The sequence below is a fragment of the Poecilia formosa genome, unplaced genomic scaffold (assembly GCF_000485575.1).
Source record: "Poecilia formosa unplaced genomic scaffold, Poecilia_formosa-5.1.2 Scaffold284, whole genome shotgun sequence".
Taxonomy (NCBI): domain Eukaryota; kingdom Metazoa; phylum Chordata; class Actinopteri; order Cyprinodontiformes; family Poeciliidae; genus Poecilia; species Poecilia formosa.
Window position 1 is genome coordinate 391,356 of NW_006800223.1, and position 23,126 is coordinate 414,481.

Here is a 23,126-nt window from a genome sequence, read left to right on the forward strand (position 1 = left end):
ATTAGACCTATTATAGGTCTGTATTACCTGGGAATAGCTAAACCACAAAACTCATGTTTATTGCTAGCAGTGCTAACTATGCTAATCGAGCTAATCGCTTATACAACCAGCCAGCCGTCAACTAATTTCATTAAATAGGTTAAATTAGACAGTAAAATTAAACAAAGGTTAAAAGTAAACGTAAAATCAAGTGCTAATATAAATTAATTAATGGCAAGAAGGTTAAATCTAATTTTTCTGAATGTTCTTATTGGGACTTAAGTTTTTTTCAAGGGTTATTCAACCTGCCACTTTGTGAGCAGTATGTCACCTTACAGCTTGTCAGTCAATGCTCATTTGTGGATAAAATAAAAATTAAAAAAACTGAGAGAGATACAAGACAAAGAAACACAAAACACAAGCGACTGAGAGGCTTGGAGAAGTGGAGGTAGGAAGAAAAACAGAGGGAGAGCGCCTGAGTGGGAGTGATGCATGCTGGGCAGGAAGCCAGGGGTAAGATTAGTGACCGTCACTATGGCGACACACAACTCTCCCTCTCACGCACACTTAGCAGCCCTTGGCTTTATTACCTGAGACACAAAAATTGTGTTATAGGTTCAAACCAAATTAGCTTTCAAAGGTCAGACAGAGCTGCATGTTTCACCGCTTAGTGGAGTCAGTGCAGAACATTTTCAGCACTCGATACAAATAAAGCCAGCCATCTATTTTTGGAGTCAGTCCAATTCATCTAAAGTGAGAATTGTGTTTAGGACAATGGGGCAATTTTTTCACTCCAATTCGCTTTTGCTCATTGAAGTGAGCAGAAGGGATTAAAGTTCACCATTCTAGATTTCCCCGGTGGTTTCAGACCTGATAGTCTGGTGGACTTGAGTTGGGAGCAAAATTGTAACATTTGTTACATCATCAGTTGGTACGTTTCACTTCCACACTTCACTGAATAAAATGAGCCAAACTACTTGAAAAACCTGTTCACCTCCCCATCTGTGGTGGCGCTGCGCAAAGAACTACTGAAGGAAACGACACAAAAACCTCTAAAGAAGACACTGAGCGCAACTTCCTACTTCAGGGAAATGTAAACAAAATGGAGTGGCGTCAGATTTTAGCGCTTGTAGGATTTCTCTTTAGTCTTTGGTAAAACACCACGAGTCATTTCTCGCGCTAGTGCTAGACTTGTTTTGTTTATGGTTGTATTTACCCAGAATTCACTGTGCCGTAGTCCACTTCCTGCTTTTGGAGTGGTCTCTGGTGGTCTTGGCGTTCACATACGCATTCAAACCACAGCAGAGTTCACTTCAACTGAGCCGAGACCGACGTTTGTAGGAGTAGAGTTTGCTTTTTTGGCCAACATCAGTTTAATTTATAACTCAAACTCTCTAGATTTTCTTTCTAGTCTTTCGAAATTATGCATCAAAATTTTTATACTCTTAAAAACCAAGCATTTTGATTTGCGTTTGTACACTTGTGAGAGTGGCTATTGGTTCAAAATTTGACATGCAGGAGTGGAAGATGAACCAAATCTGCCCAAAAACACCAAAAAAAAATAAATAAATAAATAAAAATAAATAAATAAATAAATAAATAAATTTTAAAAAATCCTCAATTTCTGTTAGGTCTCAGGATGAAATAAAGCAATTATTTAGTGTTTACATGATAAACAAAATGTTTATTTTGACTTCCTGTTTTGCATAAATGGGAGCGTAGGAGCAGGCTGGTCAGAAAGAGACCTAATAACAGAAAATAAAAACCTGTCACTGGGTCTCCGTCATGAGAGCTTTGCTGGGCTCTCCTCAGTGGACTCCACAAGCCAAATATAACGCCTGACCTAATTTACTACCTCCTCCGCTGATGGCTGTCCCCACACACACGCACACACACACACAGACACGCACGCACGCACACACACACGCACGCACACACACACACACACACACACGCACACACACTCGGACTATAACTTTGTCTTTCCACGTCCCCCTCTCTTGACTTTGTCCTCTTGTTCCAGCTTCTCTTGGTTGTGATTTGCTGATAAAAAAAATCAAAAGCTTGAACTTCCGGTTTCCATTCAAATTCAATGTAGCTGTTTAAGTCCATGTGAGGATGTTCTCTTCTGAGTGCAGTCCAGGCAGCTCGAATTGCTGGTTGCACTGTTCCTTTACCTTCACTAGATGGCAGTGTTGCTTTAGGACTGATCACCACTTGCTTGCTGTTCCTGCTTATTCAAAATATGTGACATTACTCCATGATGTGAATCAGGTCAGATAAGTTGAGATGACTTGAAACAAATTATGACTTTTTTTTGTTTGTTTTTAAGAAATTATCCCAAATTCCTCCAAATATGAGTACTATGAGAACATTCTGTATTAAAGTAATGGCAATAGAGGCTCAATTGAGACTTTTCTCTCCTGTTTCTGTCATTTTTTTCCTCATTATCTCTTTTGAAGTTATTTTTTATTAGAGATGCGTCTTTATTTAGTTCTATTTTCACCATAACTCTAGTAAGTACATTTTATTTACACCCCTTGACCTTTCTTCCATCCTTCCTTTACCTTCCGCTTATCTGGCGCCGATTCAGCAAACAGAGGTCTGCAGGTGTTTGTCTGATTCTTCTTCACTTAAGCTGTTTTTTTTGGGGTCTTTTTTTTTCTTCACTCCAGATCTTTCAATGAAGTTGAACAACCTTGACCTATTGCTTGGCAAACTGGGAACTCTCTCACTCTTTTCTCTCCTCTGTTTCCCTCTCGTCTTTTCAATCAGACGGTCGCCGAGAAGTTGACGTGGAAAGACCGTCTCCCTGGATACTTCATGAACATTTCCTCTATCCTTTTCATGGCAAGTCGAGTACAAGTGCTGTGCTTTATACAATACACTTCCTTGATATTTACCATACCTTAACTAATTGTCAAAGCATTTTCTTCTCACTTTGCTGCCAGTTTGGACTGACGTTTTCAGCGGTTTTCGGCGTAATCATCTACCGCATCACGATCTCGGCCTTGATGGCGATGAGTCCAGACCCCGAGACCAAGTCCAATGTCCGGGTGACCGTGACGGCCACCGCTGTCATCATCAACCTCGTGGTCATCCTGATCCTGGATGAAATCTACGGCACTGTGGCACTGTGGCTGACGGAGCTAGGTACAGAAAGACACACTGACCTCTCATCTAAAGCCGTTTTCATTGGTGTAGATTCTCAGTTATGCAGGACACGAAAATCCTACATGTTTAAAATCAGGGCGACTCAGAACAATCACACAAAAATGGCTGTCTAAGTAGAGCTTTACAGCTTTCCATATGCTCTATTTGATATATACATATATGTGTAAAACCTGAACATAAAAAATCCTCAGTTTATTTTGAATGTAATGGGCAAGGACACAGAAAAAAACGGGAGGGGAAAAATTGAGAAAGGTGGAGAAAAAGGTTTAAAGGGAATGAAGGAGATGAGAGTAGAGGACAAAACAAGAAAACACTGTATAAGTCTGCTTCTACACCTGCAGAAAGAGAGAAGAAACCACACAAAAGGACAGAGAACCGTGAAACCACAACAACAAACATCATGCGCTTTTATAACAATGATAACATCACTGAAAAGTACACAGTACTTGTTAACAGTGGCGCAACTGCACATTATTCAGGTGGATGCGAAAACATAAATCAGCGCCTGCCCGTCCCCCGAGGGAAGGACCGTCAGGGTGAAGGAGCGATTCTCACATCACACCCCCCGAGGCGACGCTACGTGAAGTGTAAAAATCGATACATTTACCTCGTTATGTGCGAGACGTGAAGGAGCGTGAGGCGCGCTGAAGTGTATGGAAAACATAATCGGCGCGCCGCCCCCTCCAGACGGGGTTTTGGCGCCCCCTCTGGTGCTGCGCCCCTATGCGTTGCATACGCTCCATACCCACTTTTTGCACCTCTGCTTGTTAAAACAAGATGTATATGGTGGCAACTGCAGCCCAACGTAGATTTGATCTGTTTAGATTCTGTCTTATCTCCGACTTTTCTTCTGACTCCCATCTGCACATTTACATCTTTTAAAAATATATTATCTTCATAAACAAACTGCAAACAGGAATGAAAAATATTGATGCTAAAAATAGAGCAAACTTGGACTAGTAAACAAGCCCTACATTTTCTTCCAAAGACGCACACAAACCAGATGTGTATAGAGAAAATGCGTCCAAACTTATAATGTAATTCTTCAAGAAATTTCAAAAATACGGTGCTGTGAAAAACAATTTCTCTTAAACATCTGCTTTTGTTTTTGGTGAGATCATTCAACACGTATTAATAATAGTCGAAATCTACGTAAAACAAAAGAAATGCAATTTGAAATTATGATTTAATTTACATATTTACTGCAAAACAATTTCACGTAAGCAATAGAAAAGAATACAAGTCAAACATGTATTATCCTAGCTCTGTCAGTTATAGAAACAGTGTAAAATGATTACATACAAACTTTTTCCACTTGGTGAAGATGTACAATGGTTTGATATTTATTGCCCAGAAATGTTACAACAATGACTAACTGAAACACAAGTTTGATTACTTTTTCTGTCAAATATGTAGCCTGCTCACGGTCTACTGCTATGACTCCAAAAAAAAAAACAATGTCAGGAGGTCAGTTGGTTATTTTTAGGGATTCTCCAATATGAAAATCTGGTCTGATATCCATATCTGATTTTAATATTGCTGTTATGGCCGATAACCAGTATTTACCAATATCATATATCGATATGATTTACCTTTTGACGCCTTAAAAACTTGACCACACTGCTGACTTAAGCTGAATTTTATTTATCGGGCTGATACAGATATGTATCAGCCAATAACGATGTTGGTGCCAATACATCTGATATATTGCATATTTTTAGTTGTTTTTACTTGACTAGGAGGCATACTTGGCACAAACGGGAATCAGAATCAAAATAAATATTAGGGCATGATGCAAAATTTTCAGGAAATAACACAATTTAATTAACTTATGCCTGGGTCAGTTTTACTGCTGCTGATTGCAGTAATTCTTGAAATGACTTGTCTACAGAGACTAATAAACTGATGCTTTGTTATTTAAGGGTAAAAAATGTAAGTTTGAAGGGATGGCCAACTGAACTTGAGCCGCAGAGGGACTAGTTAAAAAAATCTTAACACACACACACACACACTCCGATGTTTTTAAACATTTGTTTTACACAATGAGCATGTGTCTGCATATTTGAGAAAAATGTAGATTTTTCCCCTCCTCTTCTTCTTCTTGGACAGTGTGATAAAACTTTGATGTTTTCATGCTCCAGCTCTCTCATCCGTCGTCCCCAGAGGTTTCTACGACATTCACATCTATATTCCCAACCCCAGAAATAGAGGCAGAATTCAGATGTGTAAAGAGGGAGTGTGTGTGTGTGTGTGTGTGTGTGTAATCAAAAAGACAAGGGCCAGTACACTAACCTACTTCCACTGATGTGTGTGCTGCTAAGAAAAGTATTTTTCCATTTACAGATTCTTTCAGTTTTTACTTATGTTTTATTATATTTTAACGTTTTAAATCATCAGACAAAATTATGATTAACCGCATAGTATGACTCAGTTTCTGCCCTGATGACAGCCAGACTGGTAGAATGGAGAAATCTCTTAAATGGAACCTGTCTGACATCTTGACATAGGATAAAAGATTGCAAAAGTAACACGTCATGTTTTGATCTAAAGAAATTCAAGAGCAGATCAACAAAGTTATTGACATCTGAGAATGGTTACAATGCCAATTCTGAGGCTTGTGGGTACAAGAGTACATTGATAACACGAAAGAAGTCAGAACATATGAGGCCCAACTGGACTCTTTTTCCTTCCCGTGACCCTGACTGGTCTGACTTTGGTGTTGAAGGGTTTTCTAACCACTTTAGGCATCGTGCAACTACTGTTTTTTTTTCTTTTTCTTTTTTCTCAAATAAAATAAAAATATGATTTGGGGTTAAGTTTTATCTTCAAAAGCCAATGTGCATATTAAAGTACTGTCCTCTTAAAACTTTACGTAAATAGTAATATTAACTTTTTTTTTTTTTTTTCAGAGATTCCTAAAACGGAAACCAACTTTGAAGAGCGTCTCATCCTTAAGGCCTTCCTGCTCAAGTTTATGAACGCATACGCTCCCATATTTTACGTGGCTTTCTTCAAGGGACGGTAAGACGCGAGTCCTCGTATGCATGTTCCTGTGTGTAGTTTGACATGATGTTGAGCTGTGGGAACCGTGTATTCACGCAAAAACATAAATTATTAATGAAGAAAAAAGAGGCCTGTCGTTGATTTTTAAAGATTTATGTTATGCCAAGAAGAGTCTTTTCTTAAACAAGAAATATGTTTTTATTTCTTAAACATCTGTATATAAAAGAAATGATTAATTAATTTTGGTAAAACCAAAAAAAAAAAAAAAAACATACCCCATGAATGTTACCTTTTGTTTGCTCTTGTAGGTTTGCGGGTCGACCTGGAAGTTATGTGTATGTCTTCAATGATTATCGCATGGAGGAGGTTTGTTTCTGTAAAACCTTAGCTAAGAAGGTCAAGTATACGAGGATCCTGCACGGCTCTGGAACTGACCCTCTGTGTTTCCCTTAGTGCGCACCAGGAGGCTGCCTCATCGAGTTGTGCGTTCAGCTCAGCATCATCATGCTGGGCAAGCAGCTGATCCAAAACAACATCTTCGAAATCGGGATCCCGTGAGTCGACCGCTTTCTTTTTGCTTTCTGTGCCATAGTTGGACCTGAGACTTAGACGCCTGACGGTCTAAACCAGCCCAAAGGGCAGCTGTGAGATGAAACCTTTGCAGAAATTTTCGTCTTTACAACTTCAAATTTCAATGCATTTTATTGCGAAGTAGTGCATAATTTTTAAATGTAAGGAAAGTGATCCAGCCATCCATCTGCTTTTTGGAGTATGCATTTGCAAAGTGGCTCAAACTTTGTCAGCTTGAATGAAGGCAGTGTGTGAACAACAGTTTCCAAGTTCTTCCACATATTCTCAGTTGGATTTAGGTCTGTACTTTGACTGCAACCATTCCAACACATGACAATACTTGGACTTAAAGCACTAAACTGAAGGGGTGTGTGTTTAGGATCCTGTTGTTTGTTCTGCTTGAAGGGATTTTTCTATTTAAGTTTTTTCCAGGGTTCCACTGTATGTAGATCTTCCTATTAAATCTAAACATCTTTTGTGGCTGCAGATGGAAAGCATCCCCCCAAGCTGCCACATCATGCTACTCTCAGGGTTGCATGTTGAGGCTGCTGTGTATTTTCAGCTTTTTTTCTGCAAACAGGATTTAATATAGTTTTCTTTCAATGACGGCTTTCATCTGGCCGCTCTTAAAAGTAAATCATCTGAATTTCAGTTGCGTAGTCATATTGACCTTTTGGCCCAGAAGGTAAATCCCCATACACCAAAACATATTCCGATGGACGACTTGGGGTTCAGTGTCTTGCCAACAATCTGGACTTGAACTCAAAAATCTTCCAACTTTTTTCCAATTGAGACAGAACAACTCAGCTCCTCTACGAACATTAGATTCCAATACTTGTTCTATGAAAGGAGAAGATGGAGCAGCTCCGTACCTTTGGCCTCTTGGCTGCTTCCCTGAAGGTAGTTTGTTGCACATTGTTTTATTTTGTGGTATTCAGAGTAAAATTGTGTTTCTGACTGCAGCACAACAATGTCTCTGTTGTTTTTCTGTGTTTACCATGAAGCTCCCACTCACTCACCCTTGCTCGATCGCAATACTGCGCAAGATTCCTTCTAATAACATTTCCTCTGGGTCAGAACGGAGGTGCACCATTTTGTCTAATTATAGCTCAGTTTTTACAAGCAGATCCAAAGGGTCAGAGGTCAGCTCTGTTTATATCAGCACCTGGCCTGAGGCAGCATTGTTACTGTTGCTATAAGCACAGCTTAACCCTGCGACCTGTTTGATTGGCCTCATCAAAGGTTCTAGTATGCGTGGTCAATGTTCCGTGACGCACGCAACACAACTTACTACGTTCCGTCAAGTGGTCTGCGTCACATTCATACGCTTCAAAGTTTTCACGCCTGGTAGGAAGCCAGTGGTTTACTGAGGAACTCAACATCAGAGGTCTGGTTTAAGAGGAATTCAGGGGTTACAGTTAAGCTACTCAGCAAGCATGTGAAGTCATGGCCAAATGTTTTCAGACTGACAGATGTGTCCTCTGGCTATAAAACTTTTAAAATCTTTTGTTTTATTCTAGAGTATTTACTGGGATGTTGTCCAGAACTTTCATTTTACTCAGATTGCTTTACATCGTCTCCACCAAATTCTAATTAATGGTGGTCATTTCCTATCTGATAAGAGCTTGGACTTGAACACAGTATCTTGACCACTTGAACCGACATGTTGTGATGTATAAACACTTGGGGTTTGGGAAACTTCCTAACCAAAGATCCAAAATTTAAAAGTTCCAATATTTGAGCCACTGATGAAAGCTCCACAAGGTGATGCTAGTACTATAGTGTTTCAACAAAGGGATTGTGTGTCTTGGACGATGTTTAAAGTTAGTTGACCTGCTAAATGGTCAAGGAGTCAAAGACAGTTCTTCTGAGACCAAAACCAAGACGGCATCCTCCAAGGCTCAAAACAAAACCAAACCTTCAAAAACCAGACCTTCCAAGAGTAATACTCTACATTCCAAGATCAAGATCACAGCCAGACCTTCCAAGATCAAGACTGGATCTACCAACACCAAGACTGGACCTTCGATAAATCAAGACCAATACCTGACCTTCCAAGATAAAGACTAAAACCAAACTTCCCAAAACCAAGAGCAGCCCTTCTAAAACCAAGACTGAACTTTCTAGGACCGAGACCAAACCTTCCAAGACCAAGACCGGATCTACCAACAACAAGATTGGGCCTTCCAAAAATCAAGACTGTTACCTGACCTTCCACGACAGAGACCAAGACTGGACATCTGAACACCAAGACCAGACCAGGCAGAATTGTGAGTAAGCAAACCCCTTTAAATGAGAATCAACTGAACACATGGATAGTTTTAGGTTGCTTCACTGTTGGTAACACACAAGACTCATCATTGTGTTTACCTGTTCTTTTACAGAAAACCGATTTTTCTATCCAAAACAAGTTTAATCTGAGAACACAGCTTTTGACCTGCTGTCCATCCTTGTACATCCTGCAGAGTTTCAGTCTCTGCTTTATGTTTTTCTTGAACAGCGCTGCCCTTCATATCTTATGGCCACCATCCAAAAGTTTTCAACTCACCGCCTGCAGAGACATGTTCATCCACCTGCTGCCAGTAATAAGCATCTTTGCACTGGTGGCAGCAAAATCTAGTAGACTATTTTTGGTTCTTGGAACCCTCTACATCTGAACCCTTCCACTTGAATTTCTTGGTGTTCTTGGAGTGTAGTATATTTTGAGGTGTAGTATGAAACCACCTTTTGAGGTACACACACTCGGTTTCTTGTTAGCACAGAGAGCGACGCAGTCAATCACAAAACAGCAATTCATTGGTGAGGGGAAGAAAAGACGTTAAAGAGGCTTTGAACATCTCACTGCATTGTTGTTGCTAGAAACTTTTAATCTGTCGAGATTTTCACAAAAATGTTCACACAATCACATTTCAGGCTTACAGACAGTAGATTATAAAGGAAAAAATATTTAATGAGCAGCAGCGGTGTGCATGAAGGCCAATAGGCAGACCGCAACAAAATCTGTACGGTAGTACAGATTTCAAATATCTCAAATATCTGTTCTCATACTCAAACTATGCTCCCGCTTGCTTACAAACGCTCTATGTTCCGTTATGTTTCTGAACTCTCTTTCAAATATTCTCTGCTACTATTAATCATTTTGCTCCTGCTCAAACTTGCCCCCTGCATGCTCAGGTTTGTTCTCTTCCAGTGGAATACTTTTTTTTGTCTCTCAGAAAAACGAAGCGGTGACTTGGTTTACCATCTGATCAAGTACAGGTCCACTGAGGTCCACCTGTTGAATTGCTAGAACTTCCCCAAGATGATGTCAAGCTGATGGCAAAGAGTGAGCTAGAGGAGAAGGATGCAAACCGGGTCTGTTTTTTGCTCAAGAGCAGAATTTTGAGCTTTAGATTGAACAATTATGAAAGAATGTTTCTCTTACATCAGCACTTGAAATGCACACCTTGAAACAGATTGGCTAAGACTGGAAAACTGGAAAAGCGTTTCCTTCGTCAGTGAGTCTCGCCTTCGGCTGGGACATTGAGATGGGGCATTTGGCAAAAACGATATAACACTGTGGATACATGTTTCCTTGGAGGTACAATGCCACTTTTAGATGTCCAAACATAAGTAAAAATCTGCATCTTAATAATCTATAAAGTTAAACAATTCAGTCACCATAAAAGCTAGAAATGCAAAGTTTCTAAGCAACACAAATTACTTTGCGAGTTGAAATCTTTCAGTTCCACTGCAGAATGAATGTCTTGGTTTGACAACTTCCAACAACAGATTCCGTTCATAGAACACAAATAAGGGACAGAGTATTCTCAAGGCAACATATGGTTGCTAGGCTGGGCCTTCGTATCCTCCCAGAGGATACATTTCTGTGGAATATTCACAGTGACGTCCTTCTGAGACCCAACGTGTCTCTGAAATTGACTCACTTAAAACAGCCTCAGTCTGATGAATGAGAAAACAGGTGAAATGATCACATGTCACATGCTGCGTTATCCCCCAGAATATTTGCACGCCGTGCTCAAAAAAGGATCGACATGGTTAGCAGCCAGTCAGGTAGGCCGTGGTGTTTAGCATGTGGGAGGCTCAATGTGTGCCACGGAAAATATCCCCCACACAAACCACAACACCAGCTGCAGCCGGAGCTTTCGTTTTATTAACCTCATTCCAATGTTGGCAATTTGCTGATATATTTCTAATTTGTTATTGTTCGACTTCAGTGAGTCTGCATGAACTGTAGCCTCAGTTTCTTCTTCTCCTCTGTGAGGAGTTTAGATTGGTCTTATATGTATGCACTGCAAAACCAACAACCACAACAACAACGCATGTTTCCATTTTCACTACAGGTTTTACAAGTTTCGAATTCATACAAACACCCAACCACACACCCACCATACAGCCTGCGCACAGTGTCAGACGTGTGTGACTTTGCACAGGGACTATTAATACGTCTTCGCACTCGGAGAGAGCACGTCTTTACTGTTAGACGATAACCACGGCTGTTTATCATAAAGTCTTCTGAATTTTTAATTCAGAAGAATCAAAAATAGTGACACCTGTAAACCCTCCGTCTCATTTCTGTTGCACCGATTCAGGTTTGCATGTCTGATAAGAGCCAGTCTTCCTGCCGTAACTTGCCTTCAGAAACAGTCAGCCTCTGGTTGTTGGAGTGATGGGATTCCTCTGAGATGTTTGCTTCTGAGGTGCTGTAAACATTTAGACTTGGCTCATGACGGAGTGCTGCAGACCTGCTATGGCTCGCTGGAAATAATGTCGTTTTATAGTCAATGCAGCACGTTGACAATGTTGACTTGAGCAGAAACACACGTTACATGTTTTTCTGCTAAGTCTGCTTTTTGATCCAATTAATGTTCATGAATTTGAATACAAATTTCTTAGTGTCTTGCAGGATTGGTTTAACCCACTAGGAACATACTTTGAAACAGTTTAAATGTTTTCTGACCTCATGAGTTTTGTGCCTCGTCGTCGTATATTTTCATCCTGTTAAAACACAAAACGCTGAGGCTGCTGAAAGTAACTGGGAAAGCAAACCGTCACGGCTTTTTAGCATTGGGTCTAAATGTTAAGAAAGGAAAACTCAAGTCCTGTTGTGTCGATGAGTTTTAGCATATTGATTATGTATCGTGATGAGGAAAGGTCAAATTTTTGTCGGATGCAGAGACTAAATTAATATTTGCAGAGACATACCTGATCTTTTTCAGATATTAAAAATGGCTTGACCATTTTGGGCTTAAAGTTCAATTCGCCATTTACAGTTTGGGATTGTTACCGATTAGTCGAAATGGTAGAGGTGAATCAGTGTGAGGTAATCCTCACTAATGTGGTTGATTTTACCGATTTAGCGTGCTAGCATTAGCCTCCGCGGAATCTGTGTTTGCATAGGGCTTTAAGGGTTAACAGAACTAACTTTTGAGTTAGTGGTATGCACCACTAAATTACTCTCATTTTATTTCATGTTCACTCGTAGCTTCTTGTCAAATTGTAAAGGTAAATCGATGTGAGGCAATTCTCACTAATGTGGCGATTTTAGAGGATTAGCGCACTGGCATTAGCTTCCATGTAGCGCTGTAACGTTAGCGGAAGATATTGTTCATGCTTAGTGCTTCAGGGCTAGCACAACTAACTTCATAGTTAGAAACGTGTTGTCAGTAGTTCATAGAATAAAAGAAAGACGTACATTTTACTCAAACATATACTTATAACAAGTAAAATCAGAGAAACCAATAATTTTAAGTGGTCTATTAATTTTTCCCGATCTGTATCTTCAGACATAATTGGAACATAAAAACACACAGCAGCTTTCTGGGGGCTAAAAAGTCAGGCCACATTTCACGAAGCAAAAACCCGTTTTAAGACAAACTGAACCTCTTGACTCCTCTGGTTCCTGTAGGAAACGTCCTGTGCTGCTATATTTTGTGTAAACATCACGTCTCATGAAACATTTACATAACATTTGCTTTACAAGTGCAGGACTTTTTGACTTTTTTTAAGATGGCAACATCTTTAAGATCCAAGATGATGCTAGCTCGAGTCTTTTAAGAGAATTTCCATCTAACTGTGTGGTCTGCACACAGTCAGAAATACTTAAACCTGACAGGGAAACACAGAATCCCTGCAAGGTGGAGTAGTTTTAACACGTTGGTTGAACAGCTCCCTATGTCTCTGGCTCAATCTGAACAGGAAGTTGAAGAAGCTGATCCGCACGTTGAAGGAGAAGGAGCCGACTCAGAAGGAGAAGGACGAAGAGCGACCTCCCCGGCAGTGGAACCTGGACTACGCGCTGGTTCCGTTTGAAGGCCTCACACCAGAATACATGGAGATGAGTGAGTCTGCATACACACACACCACACACACACGCACAGAGAGAGAGAGAGAGAGGAAACGGCCCCGGGGACAATGAGAAACCAACAATCATTTTAATTGAGTTTCCCTGAACATCACACAGAGCTATTACATAATCTGACCCCCTCCACACACACGCACACACACACACACACACATCCCGCTCGTAAACACACGCAGTCGGACCGAAGCGCTTATGGATCCAGGATGTTCTGGAGTTGTTTGGATGGGAACTGCTCTTTGAAACTGATGGAAGTTGTTTAGATCTCATTTCACGAAGCAAATGGTGAAATCTTCAAAAAGAAAAGAAAAGAAAGAGAGAAAATAGTAAGAGATACTCGACCATGTATATATGTTGCTTTCTGGAAGCTGTAAGTAAGCAGATAGGCTCGGTGTTTACACCAAACCCACAGTGTGTCCATGTCAGCTAGAAACTGCAGTGCATAAACACAGGCAGATAAAAGCTTTCCTTTCCCCCATGGATACATGTTCACTGTGACAAATAATTTAACATCACTCTAATGTTAGATAGTTTTCACTCTCATGGTCTTGTTGGTAAATAGTAAAAATATATTATTTGCTGTCATTTGAAAAGAGTGCCAACTTTTTGTTCAGGACAGATGTAAAAATAGTTTCTATGAAAAGTGTTTGGCTCTTTCTATTTTTGATAATTTGCCACACTTAAATAATGATCAAACGAATGCTACATTTTAACAATTTAGTATTACTACACCTTTATTCAAGCAGATAAAAAAAAAATCAAACAACTAATGGAGATTAAGATTTCTTCCACAAAGGTGACCTGGTTGAGAAAGGCAGCAGCACATGGATAATAGGCAAAGACAAATAAACTAACAATATATAAAGTGCAAACAACAAACAGAACAAAGCAGTTTCCATCTCATGATTCCATTTATAAAGACCTTAAAATTGGCCTCTGTCTCTTTAAGAAGCTCCTGCTCTTTCTGAAGCTCCGCCCTCAGGAAGTCATCACAACATGGCTCCTCTATTAACCCTTTAATGTTTTTACCAGCATTTCACTGAGATGTGAAACGTTCAGCAGATGGCGCAGTTCCACCAGCTGTTTGCTAATTGATGTTAGCTAGTCTGAAGGAGCTCAGAGGAGGAGCTTGTCTCAAAGCTCCTCCTGTCCTCCTCCTCTGAGGAGCTTCGAGACGAAGCTCAAAGCTCCTCAGATTAATTAACCCTTCTAGAACCGAACCTGTCGCCGCCGACATGTAAACATTTGCAGTACCGTAATTCCACCACACTTGGCGCTATCTGAAAAATTCCAACGGTTTCTGAAAGGGGAGACGTTGCACTTTCCAGCCAATATCGGGTTATTACGGTAATTTCACAGCTGCAGCTGCAGAGAGTGAAATTAATCCGGGGGGCACTCGTTTAATAGACGGTAAATTGTGAAAATGACTTGTTGGATATTGAAAGTTCCAGTTGTTATGGGTACATGGGTAAGTATATCATCTCACAGGACATTTAAATAACTACTTACAATTAAAATAAGGAAGATTTATATAGGCAGACGTTTGAAATTCGGGTCTAAAAGGGTTAATCTGCACAGATTAATGACAACCATTAATCTGTGAAGGTGTTTGGCACAGATTAATGGTTGCCACGGGAGATTAAAGGATTTCTCAAACATGTATGAAATAATCAAGGCAACACTCCAGGAATGTTTGATGTGAAAATGACATGATAACATGATGGTAAAGCTAAAAAAAGGTCCATTTTACATTATAGTGCTCAATTAAACAAATGTATTTTTGTAATCTTCCAGTCAAATGAAACAATGTCATTGTGGTTTCACTGAAGTCCAAAACGTCTAGAATTGATTAGAAATTAATTTATTTGAAATGTTTTTATTTTTTATGAGATGAGATCTTTTACCCTACTTCATGTCGTCAGACAGGTTCTATTCAAGTAAATTCTCGAATGTACAGGTATGGTTAGAGGCTAATAAAGATTACCGCAGCTTTCCCTTTCATTGTTGATTTAATGATGTTGGTAAATACAGTTAATACGGTGAAAGTTTTCACTTTCCAAGATGAAGACATCATTTTAAACCTTATTCCATATCTGGTCTGGATGTTTTTGTCCGATATTAAAACATTTTTAATCTGAAACATTCAAGAGCTAAACAAAAGAGAAAAAAAGAGAGGAAATCCATCAAAAGGGTAAACACTTTTTATGTCTCTGTGTTTTGAACAGAAGCCAATAAACTATCGCGATCTGTCGACAAGTATCCAAATCTCATAGGTTAACAGCATTACAAGTAACAACATGCAACCAAAGACTTTAGGAGGATCAGAAGAAGTATTTCTCTTCTCTGTGAACTTATCGGTCTCTGTTTGTGGAGGAGTTTCAGCCAACATTGCTTCAGTTTATTGAGGTTATAGGTAATAGATTTTGGACAGCTCTATTCGGATGTCTGACTTAGAATCAGTCTTTCTCGTGATTTTTTTTTATTTTATTTTTTTTACTTTTTTAAGACTTTCTCTTATAGAGAAGCTGCTACGCTATGTGACTCAGTTTGGACCAAGCTTTTCTGTTTCTATACCTGCAGCTGCTGTTTCCTCTGAAAAAGCCTAAAGGAGAAGACTTGTTTGGAAGGGTTACCATGAGAACGCCTCATTTAATCAAATATGAAATGTCAGAAATACCAGAGACATTTAAAAATGCTGCCCAGCTCGATTGCTGATATGTTATTATGAGTTTTTATATTGTTCATGAAGAATGCTGGAAATAATATTGTGCTTTTGTTGTGAAAGAGTAAATGGAAATGGATTTTTGAAAAATGATGCACCTTTTACTGGGTTCATTTGGAAGGTCCCCGAAATGTTTCCTGTTGGAAACAAACGTCTGAGTTGAATGAAAACTTGACAAATGTGACGGATTTGCAAAGCTGCACTTTAATGAACCACAAAACACCAGCAATGAAGTCAGAAGAAAGGCCAAATATGGGAGTCTTCACACCTGATAGTCGGGTATGCCAGAAACTGCCTGCAAAAAAACAGAAACAAGTGTCAAGTTTTGAAACTCAGAAATTTCCAAGTTTTTTCCTCTACAATTTCTGAGATTAATCTAAAAGTTTCTGAGCAAATTTTTGACTTCTCACATTCAGAAATTTTCTTGATTTTTTTTTCTAGAAAATTTCTTAAGTTAATCCCAGTTTCTTGGTGTAAATTACTTTTTTTTTGTACATTGACCCCTAACTATCTTGTTGTGGTTATAAGTGTTTTTAGAGGGTATCTCAAGTATTTGCAGATGTTCTCTATTTGTTGGCAGCTGTTGACACAAACCTGTGAATATTGAGGGGTCAGCTGTCCTTCAGTCATCAGAAGGACATTGATAACAAACACGGCAACAGAACAACCAACCAAGAAATGAATGAAGTTGCAACAGTCAAAGTCCAGACCTCAACTCAACTAACATGCTGTGACCTCAGTGGACTGATGGATTGTTTTCAACAACATAAATCCTGTATAGCATTTCAAGATGGACAATGACTTCTTCAACAGCTGGGCAGATGAAGACGTTTAATTTAGTTGAAGGACGTTAAAGCGGAGCGGTGACTGATGGTTAGACACTGTCACGTAAAACAAGATGCCGCCATAGCTTGATATCTTTGATGCTTTGCTCCTTGCTGATGGGGGTCAAAGTTCAGCAACAGGACAGCAGAAACATCTAAATGTAAATTGTTGTTTTGTGTTTATTCTCCAAACTACAACGTGCAAAAAGCTACAAACCCACGTGGTGAAGCGTTTTGTAACGTGGAGGTACCAAGCAAACGTTTCAGGTCTTTAATTACATTCCAGATTTTACAGCTTGAAAAGACAATTTTATGTGTTGAAAAGGGAGATTTTGTTTGACACAGGAGGGTGGGAGGAAACCCGCCTCGGGGCGCATCGCAGAATGTCAGAAATGTCTGCGTTCCGCTTGGAAAACACACACACACACACACACACACTCTGACAGTCATGACTATGAGCGGACTGTTGCCATTCGCAGGGATTTTTCTACGTGGGGCCTGTCTGTTCCTGCGCCGCCTTTGTGTGGCTGGGCCGGACCCGGCGACCTCGGCTCAGGTAGACGGCGAGGTTACTCTGAGCCTGCCCCGTAGCGCTCGGTGCGCCACTGCCGTATTCTCTTCCCGGCCGCTCTTTGTCTCGGCGTGGTGTCCCGAGGTGAAGCCGTCAGTCTCCGGCTCGCTGGAAATCCCCGTTCCCACACTGCTTAGGTTCCAGCGCTCCGATCGCAGCAACGCGTCGGGGGGCCCCGGCTGGCCCGACTGCTGCGTTCGTCTCGGGTTTCCTTCTGCGCATTCTTAAGACGGAGGCGAACCGATCATTAATCAGCAGAGATAGACACAACATTCTCATCGATCAGATATGCTTCCCCCTTTGGCAGCAGATGCTAAATATTCATGTTTATCATGGTGAAATCTAGCACCTGATATTTGCCAGCAATATTCTCCAATCACTGGCAAGAAAGATCCAATCTTACTGCTCTTTGAGGGAGAACTCGGAGGAAACAAAACATTCAGTTGTTTCACTTTGAAGCAGCAAAGAATCAGTTATTTTAATTTACAGCTGAACATTTTTAAAAAAAGAAAAGAATCGTCCACATTTAAAAAGAAATCATGTAAAAAGTACAAATGAAGCTTTTACCTTTCCTGTTCAAAAAATTAGTACTTTATTGAAAAATTAATTTATTAACTTTTTACACATTATATAGATTTATTACACACAGATGGATGTTTAAATGCTTTTATGCCTGTTCATTATTATCATTTAAAAATCATAATTCATTTAAAGTTGAAATGTTACTTCAGACTAATAAAAGTAATATTTTTAATACATTTTTTAAAATGAAAAATGTTTTTAATACCTGCTTAACCATTGTACGTGCGAGGACTGAGACAAACGTAGAGGACTGAGGCAAATGATACAAGTTTTACGGGTGTGGGGTCAGTTGGACCCCAACCAAAACAAGGGTTTTCAAAAGGTTCTGTACTTTTTTATGAGCCTCACCAGGACACATTCTGATTTATTGAATATGACTGCTGCTTCCTTCCTTTGACTGGAGCTTTTCATTAATATGAGTTCTATGGCTCTCCACCCAGGACATTCCTCATGGGTGGTGGGGTCGGCACACAAACATGTCAAAGAAAAGTGGCATCCTAAACATTTTCATGAGGAGTGTGTGTGTGCGTGTGTGTGTGTGTGTGTGTGTGTAAATTGTATCTGAATGAAGTTCGTCATTTTAATTTGGTGCTAAACTCTAAAGGGTTAGTTCAGTGTTTCCAAGGACAGCTTAAAAGAATTTGTTAAAAATTTCAGGAACGTAGCCTACAGAAAATCCATAATGTTGGATTTATGAAAAATATGACAAAGCAGCATGTTTTGGAAAATGAATTATCCCATCTTGTTTCAGTGTTTATTCTCACTTTTAATTCTTTCTTTGCGTGTTTTCTCCAGTGGAATAAAAGTTTCATGGATCAACAGCTGTCTTTCCAATAACACATGGAATTAGTTTTAACTGTACATAACAGAAGCAAATAATAACTTTTTCTGTTTTGTTTTGGTTCTACATCTCTCCACAGTTATCCAGTTTGGCTTTGTGTCTCTGTTCGTGGCGTCGTTCCCCCTGGCCCCGCTCTTCGCCCTGTTGAACAACGTCATTGAGATCAGGCTGGATGCCAGGAAGTTCGTCACAGAGTTACGCAGGCCAGTTGCTGCTCGAGCTAAAGACATTGGTAAGCTCATCCAACTTACCAACAGACTGGTACAAACATGTAAAAAAAAAAAAGTTGGAGTCAAACATAAATTCGTCAGTTTCAGGAACTGACGGTCTGACGGGAATAATTCAGCGTAAAGTATATTTTTGTCATGAAACATCCTAGTCAAAGGCCAGTCCTAAATCCAATTCCACTCTGTGGCGATATTTGAAAACTACTGTTCACATACTCTTTGAAGCCTCCAAAATGAGAAATGTTTAGGTTTGTAAGCAAAATAAACCTTGTGAATTTTTCGTTGCGTCAGTTTTTCATATTAGTTTTAGTTTGTATTATTCCTCCATTTTCATAACATCTCTAACATTTGGCCCAGTTCCATGTAACCGAGGCCAAACCTCCTCCAAGCGCGGCTGACCTACTTACTACTCATTAATACTTCACACAACCCCACTTGAGCAAAAATATCTCAAAGTTTAGCAGACACACACTCAGAGAAATCAAGAACGGTCTGGAAAACAACTTAGAAATAATTTCACCTGAATAAAAATACTCTAAACGATGATGACACTGCTGTAATGCTGACGTCACTGTTCTCTCGCTCTCTCCCTTCTCCAGGCATTTGGTACAACATTTTGAGCGGAATGGGCAAACTGTCAGTAATAATAAATGTAAGTATGAACATAATCACAGTATTTTTTACTAACAGTTAGTTTGTTAAAGTCAAAACCTTCCTCTGAACCTCTGGAAGTAACATCTCTATCTCATAATCATATTTTAGCTTAATGCTGTTAGCATTCAGCTCCCATTCCTTTTCAGTTCGTCCAGTCTCCAGGTTAAATGCATTATTTTCAAACACAATTACGTGATGTAATTAAATAAGAATTTGGGAGGAATCTCTCTGTTTTCCCACATGACCTGCTGGTAAAGAGTCTTAGTCATCACTTCTTCAGCCATTGAGTTTGTTTTTTTCCCCTTTTTGATAAAGATGATGAAATTAAGAAGCTTAATGATAAAATGGTGAAATGTCTTGAAAGCCTTTTATTGGTTGACTTTGGATTTGTTACTTGATGGTGAATTACAGATTATAAAAACAGCAACAACAAAACAGCACTTTGTGGGAAATATTGAGCTCAGATTGGAGTAAAATGCACACAAAAGGGATCGTACAATATCTAACTTCTGAGTTAGCTGGTCGTCTAATATATAATGCTCTCCTGCTGAAGCATTCAGAAATGTAAATCTGGTGAGATCAGCCTTGGGCTGGGCATCTGTCCAACCAACCAAATCCTTTTCTGTTTACTTTAATACTGAAGAGATTCTGAAGGTTTCCAAATCAAAGGACAGGAGTTTGAATAAGGTGGAGAGATGGACGAAAGGACTGCACTCCTTCGTACATGCTGTAAAAACAAGGAGACGGATTGCAGTGGAAAGGGAACGCAGGTCATCAGTCCATATTCAAAGTCCGTTTAAGCTTCAGCGAATTTCAGCACAGTGTAAAGGTTTTAGTTTTGGAGCCTGTTTCCTTTTTTGTTGTCGGCAACTAATTTGTGCAAAAGGCTTTTCCAGATCCTGTAAATCTACTATTCTCCTTCATAGATCTTCAATAAGTGTCTTAAGTTTCCTTTTGCTTGGAGTATTGTTTAAATTAGAGAGGGATGCAAGGAAAACTCTTTTGGACTGGCAAAGAGGAACTTACCCACCGTCAAGAAGTCGACTTGCCTCGGCTTGAAGTGACCCAGTTCAAACAAGACAGTAGCTGCGCTTCCATTGACCGTACAATTAGGCGATTTGACATCCAAACTAAATTTAATAGAAACACGACAACTTTGAAAAAAACTCTAATTTTTCCAAAAAGAAAAGTTTGCCAAAAACAACAAACTGGGTTTGTTTTGCAAAGCTGCATCGCAGGAGTCATGTGATCAACAACCGAATGTTGCCACTGGCGCAAACCATGAAGAAGACGACCAGAAGTGGCCAGAGGATGACGACACGTGAACAAACTTATTCATGTGTGATTTTAATTGCGTTTCCTTTTTAACAGAAACACAGCCATTGCAAAAGTGAGTTGACAATGTTTGGCACAGATTTGTTATGGAAACCCAGATTAGATGATGTCTAGTCAATGTTTTCATCTGGAAGACTTTTTTGGACATGTTCTGGAACCAATTCTACCGTATTTTAGTCTCCATCATACTTTCACATTGGCTCTGTTGTGGATAGCTTTGTCTGTATCGTAACTTTAAAAGTTCTCAACCTTTTCAATGACTGACGCACAAAACCAGCCACAGATCAAATTCAGTCCAGACAAAATCAAGATCCTCCATCCTGCATTCTATTTTTTTCATACAAATTTTATTAAAATGGAGCTGCTAGCAAAGGAAACACTACAGATAGTCTGGTATGTTTGGGTTCAGCAGGGTGCCAGTGCCAACTTCAAGATTGATTTAAGATTTTAAAGGAATAATACCCTAAAAATGAAATAGTCTGACTCAGTTTTTTTCTCTGGTTAGGCCTTTGTGATCGCCTTCACGTCAGACTTCATCCCTCGGCTCGTCTACCAGTACATGTACAGCCAGACGGGCACCATGCACGGATTCATCGACCACACTCTCTCCTTCTTCAACGTTTCCAATTTCAAGCCTGGCACCGCGCCACACAGCTCAGACCACGGAGACATCACTGTCTGCCGGTACGAATCCCACCACAAAAAAAAAAAAAAAAAAAAAACTCACTCAGGCCTCTTATATCTTATCAAATACTCCCAGTCGTTACAATGTGTGGCGTTCAGGAACGAAACACTCTTTACATGTTTGACAAAGATCTTTACTCATATTGTACCTTTAAAAAAACATAAAAACTTAAAAATAGGTCAGTTCATATCATGATTAGCCATTCTCAAATAATGAGGAGTAGACAATGGATAGATGAATTAATGTGATATGTCGAAAATGTAATTATCTGGTTTCAGTCAACAGAGGAACCTTTTCTTAGTAATTGGAAGTGACTTTATTCAGAGAGAGTTATGTGTCACAAGGAACCTCCAAGTCATTCTGTGCAGAAAACCTAAAAGTCATACTAAAAACAAGGAAAATCTCACAAATGTATGTGTATTACGGAATGGTATATTTAAAGGCCAATCATCATAATCTGCAGTCCAGAACAGCTTTGAGCAGATGCTGAGATGTCTAGCTGGTTTAACTGGATTTCAAATATTACCTAAAGCACTTATTCATTGTAATTTAATTTTGAGTTACAGACTCAATCAAAAAAATAAACATGCATTTACTTAGTTTTCAAATGTTTATCGCATTAAACATACTTTTTATTTTATTTTTTTTGCAATTCTGCTCTTTGGAATGTAAAATTAGTACAACAATCTGGTATTAGCTTGGTAATTAGCATTGTTAGCGTCTCTGGCAGCTAGATGCAAACTGCTGCTTACATGACTTTGTAGACTTTGTAGTTTGTTTACTGGAGTTTTAAAACAGTGTCACTTTAATGAAAGTGGTTTGTCCTCCTTTAGCTCCTATTCCATAAGTTTGAGTTTTATTGAGGTTTCTTCAAAGTGAGGGAAAAACGTCAACCCTTCTTTCAGGCAGTTGACAAGCAGTGCGCAGCAACAGACGGGGAATGGAAATGTTATCAAAATGACTTAAAAATGTCAATGGCAACAGAACTCCAGGAAATTAGAATATGCAATTCCATAAAAACAAAATTATGACACTTTTTCTTTTGTTTTTTAACCACCATAACTTTTCTCAGTAGTCATGGTGTCAGCCACAGACCCAATGCTGCTTGGGAGAAAACAGCAACAGCATATTTTTGAAATGTGATGTGTATCGTCCTTTATATAGAAGCTGTACTTCACTATTTCTGAAGCTGCAGTTACAGTTGTAATCCTGTAAGTGTTGGAACTTTAACTTCTAAAACTCAACCGGAATGTCTACTAATGTAATTTGCTGAAGCCCCCTCTCCATTGTCAAGTCTCATTTATGGTTCAGTTCCAGCCACGTTTGGTGCCTCTCCACTGGCAGCGTGTCCCTCACTATGTGGGCGTGAATACTGATAGAAACTTGGGCGGGAATGTGGGAATGTGAGCACACAGGATCTGTCGTCGACACTCTTGATGATGGCATTTTGCATCTGTAACTTTGGACAATCAGTTTCTCAAAAATCTCTTGCTATAATTGTTCGTTTCGAGTTGCCCCATCCAGTTGCAACGAGCTATAAGTGCCGCCTTAGATCATCCAATCACGTAAACCCATGAGCCAATCATGGAATGTCGTCT

The 23,126-nt window shown here is 39.5% G+C and overlaps 1 protein-coding gene across 3 annotated transcripts in view; it reads left to right on the plus strand.

Moving 5' to 3' along the window:
* The window catches only part of ano2b (anoctamin 2b), a 73,452-nt gene that overhangs the window by 29,837 nt on the left and 20,489 nt on the right, over positions 1-23,126 (plus strand). For 2 of the 3 annotated variants that reach the window (XM_016681522.1, XM_007571637.2), the window contains 9 exons: positions 2,755-2,829; positions 2,931-3,132; positions 6,063-6,174; positions 6,465-6,522; positions 6,610-6,710; positions 12,925-13,067; positions 18,707-18,859; positions 19,454-19,506; positions 21,349-21,527. In XM_016681522.1, the coding sequence (XP_016537008.1) occupies positions 2,755-2,829; positions 2,931-3,132; positions 6,063-6,174; positions 6,465-6,522; positions 6,610-6,710; positions 12,925-13,067; positions 18,707-18,859; positions 19,454-19,506; positions 21,349-21,527 (1,076 nt within the window). Of the gene's footprint in view, positions 1-2,572; positions 2,582-2,754; positions 2,830-2,930; positions 3,133-6,062; positions 6,175-6,464; positions 6,523-6,609; positions 6,711-12,924; positions 13,068-18,706; positions 18,860-19,453; positions 19,507-21,348; positions 21,528-23,126 lie in introns of all 3 variants that reach the window. The other variant, XM_016681523.1, reaches the window with a different exon arrangement.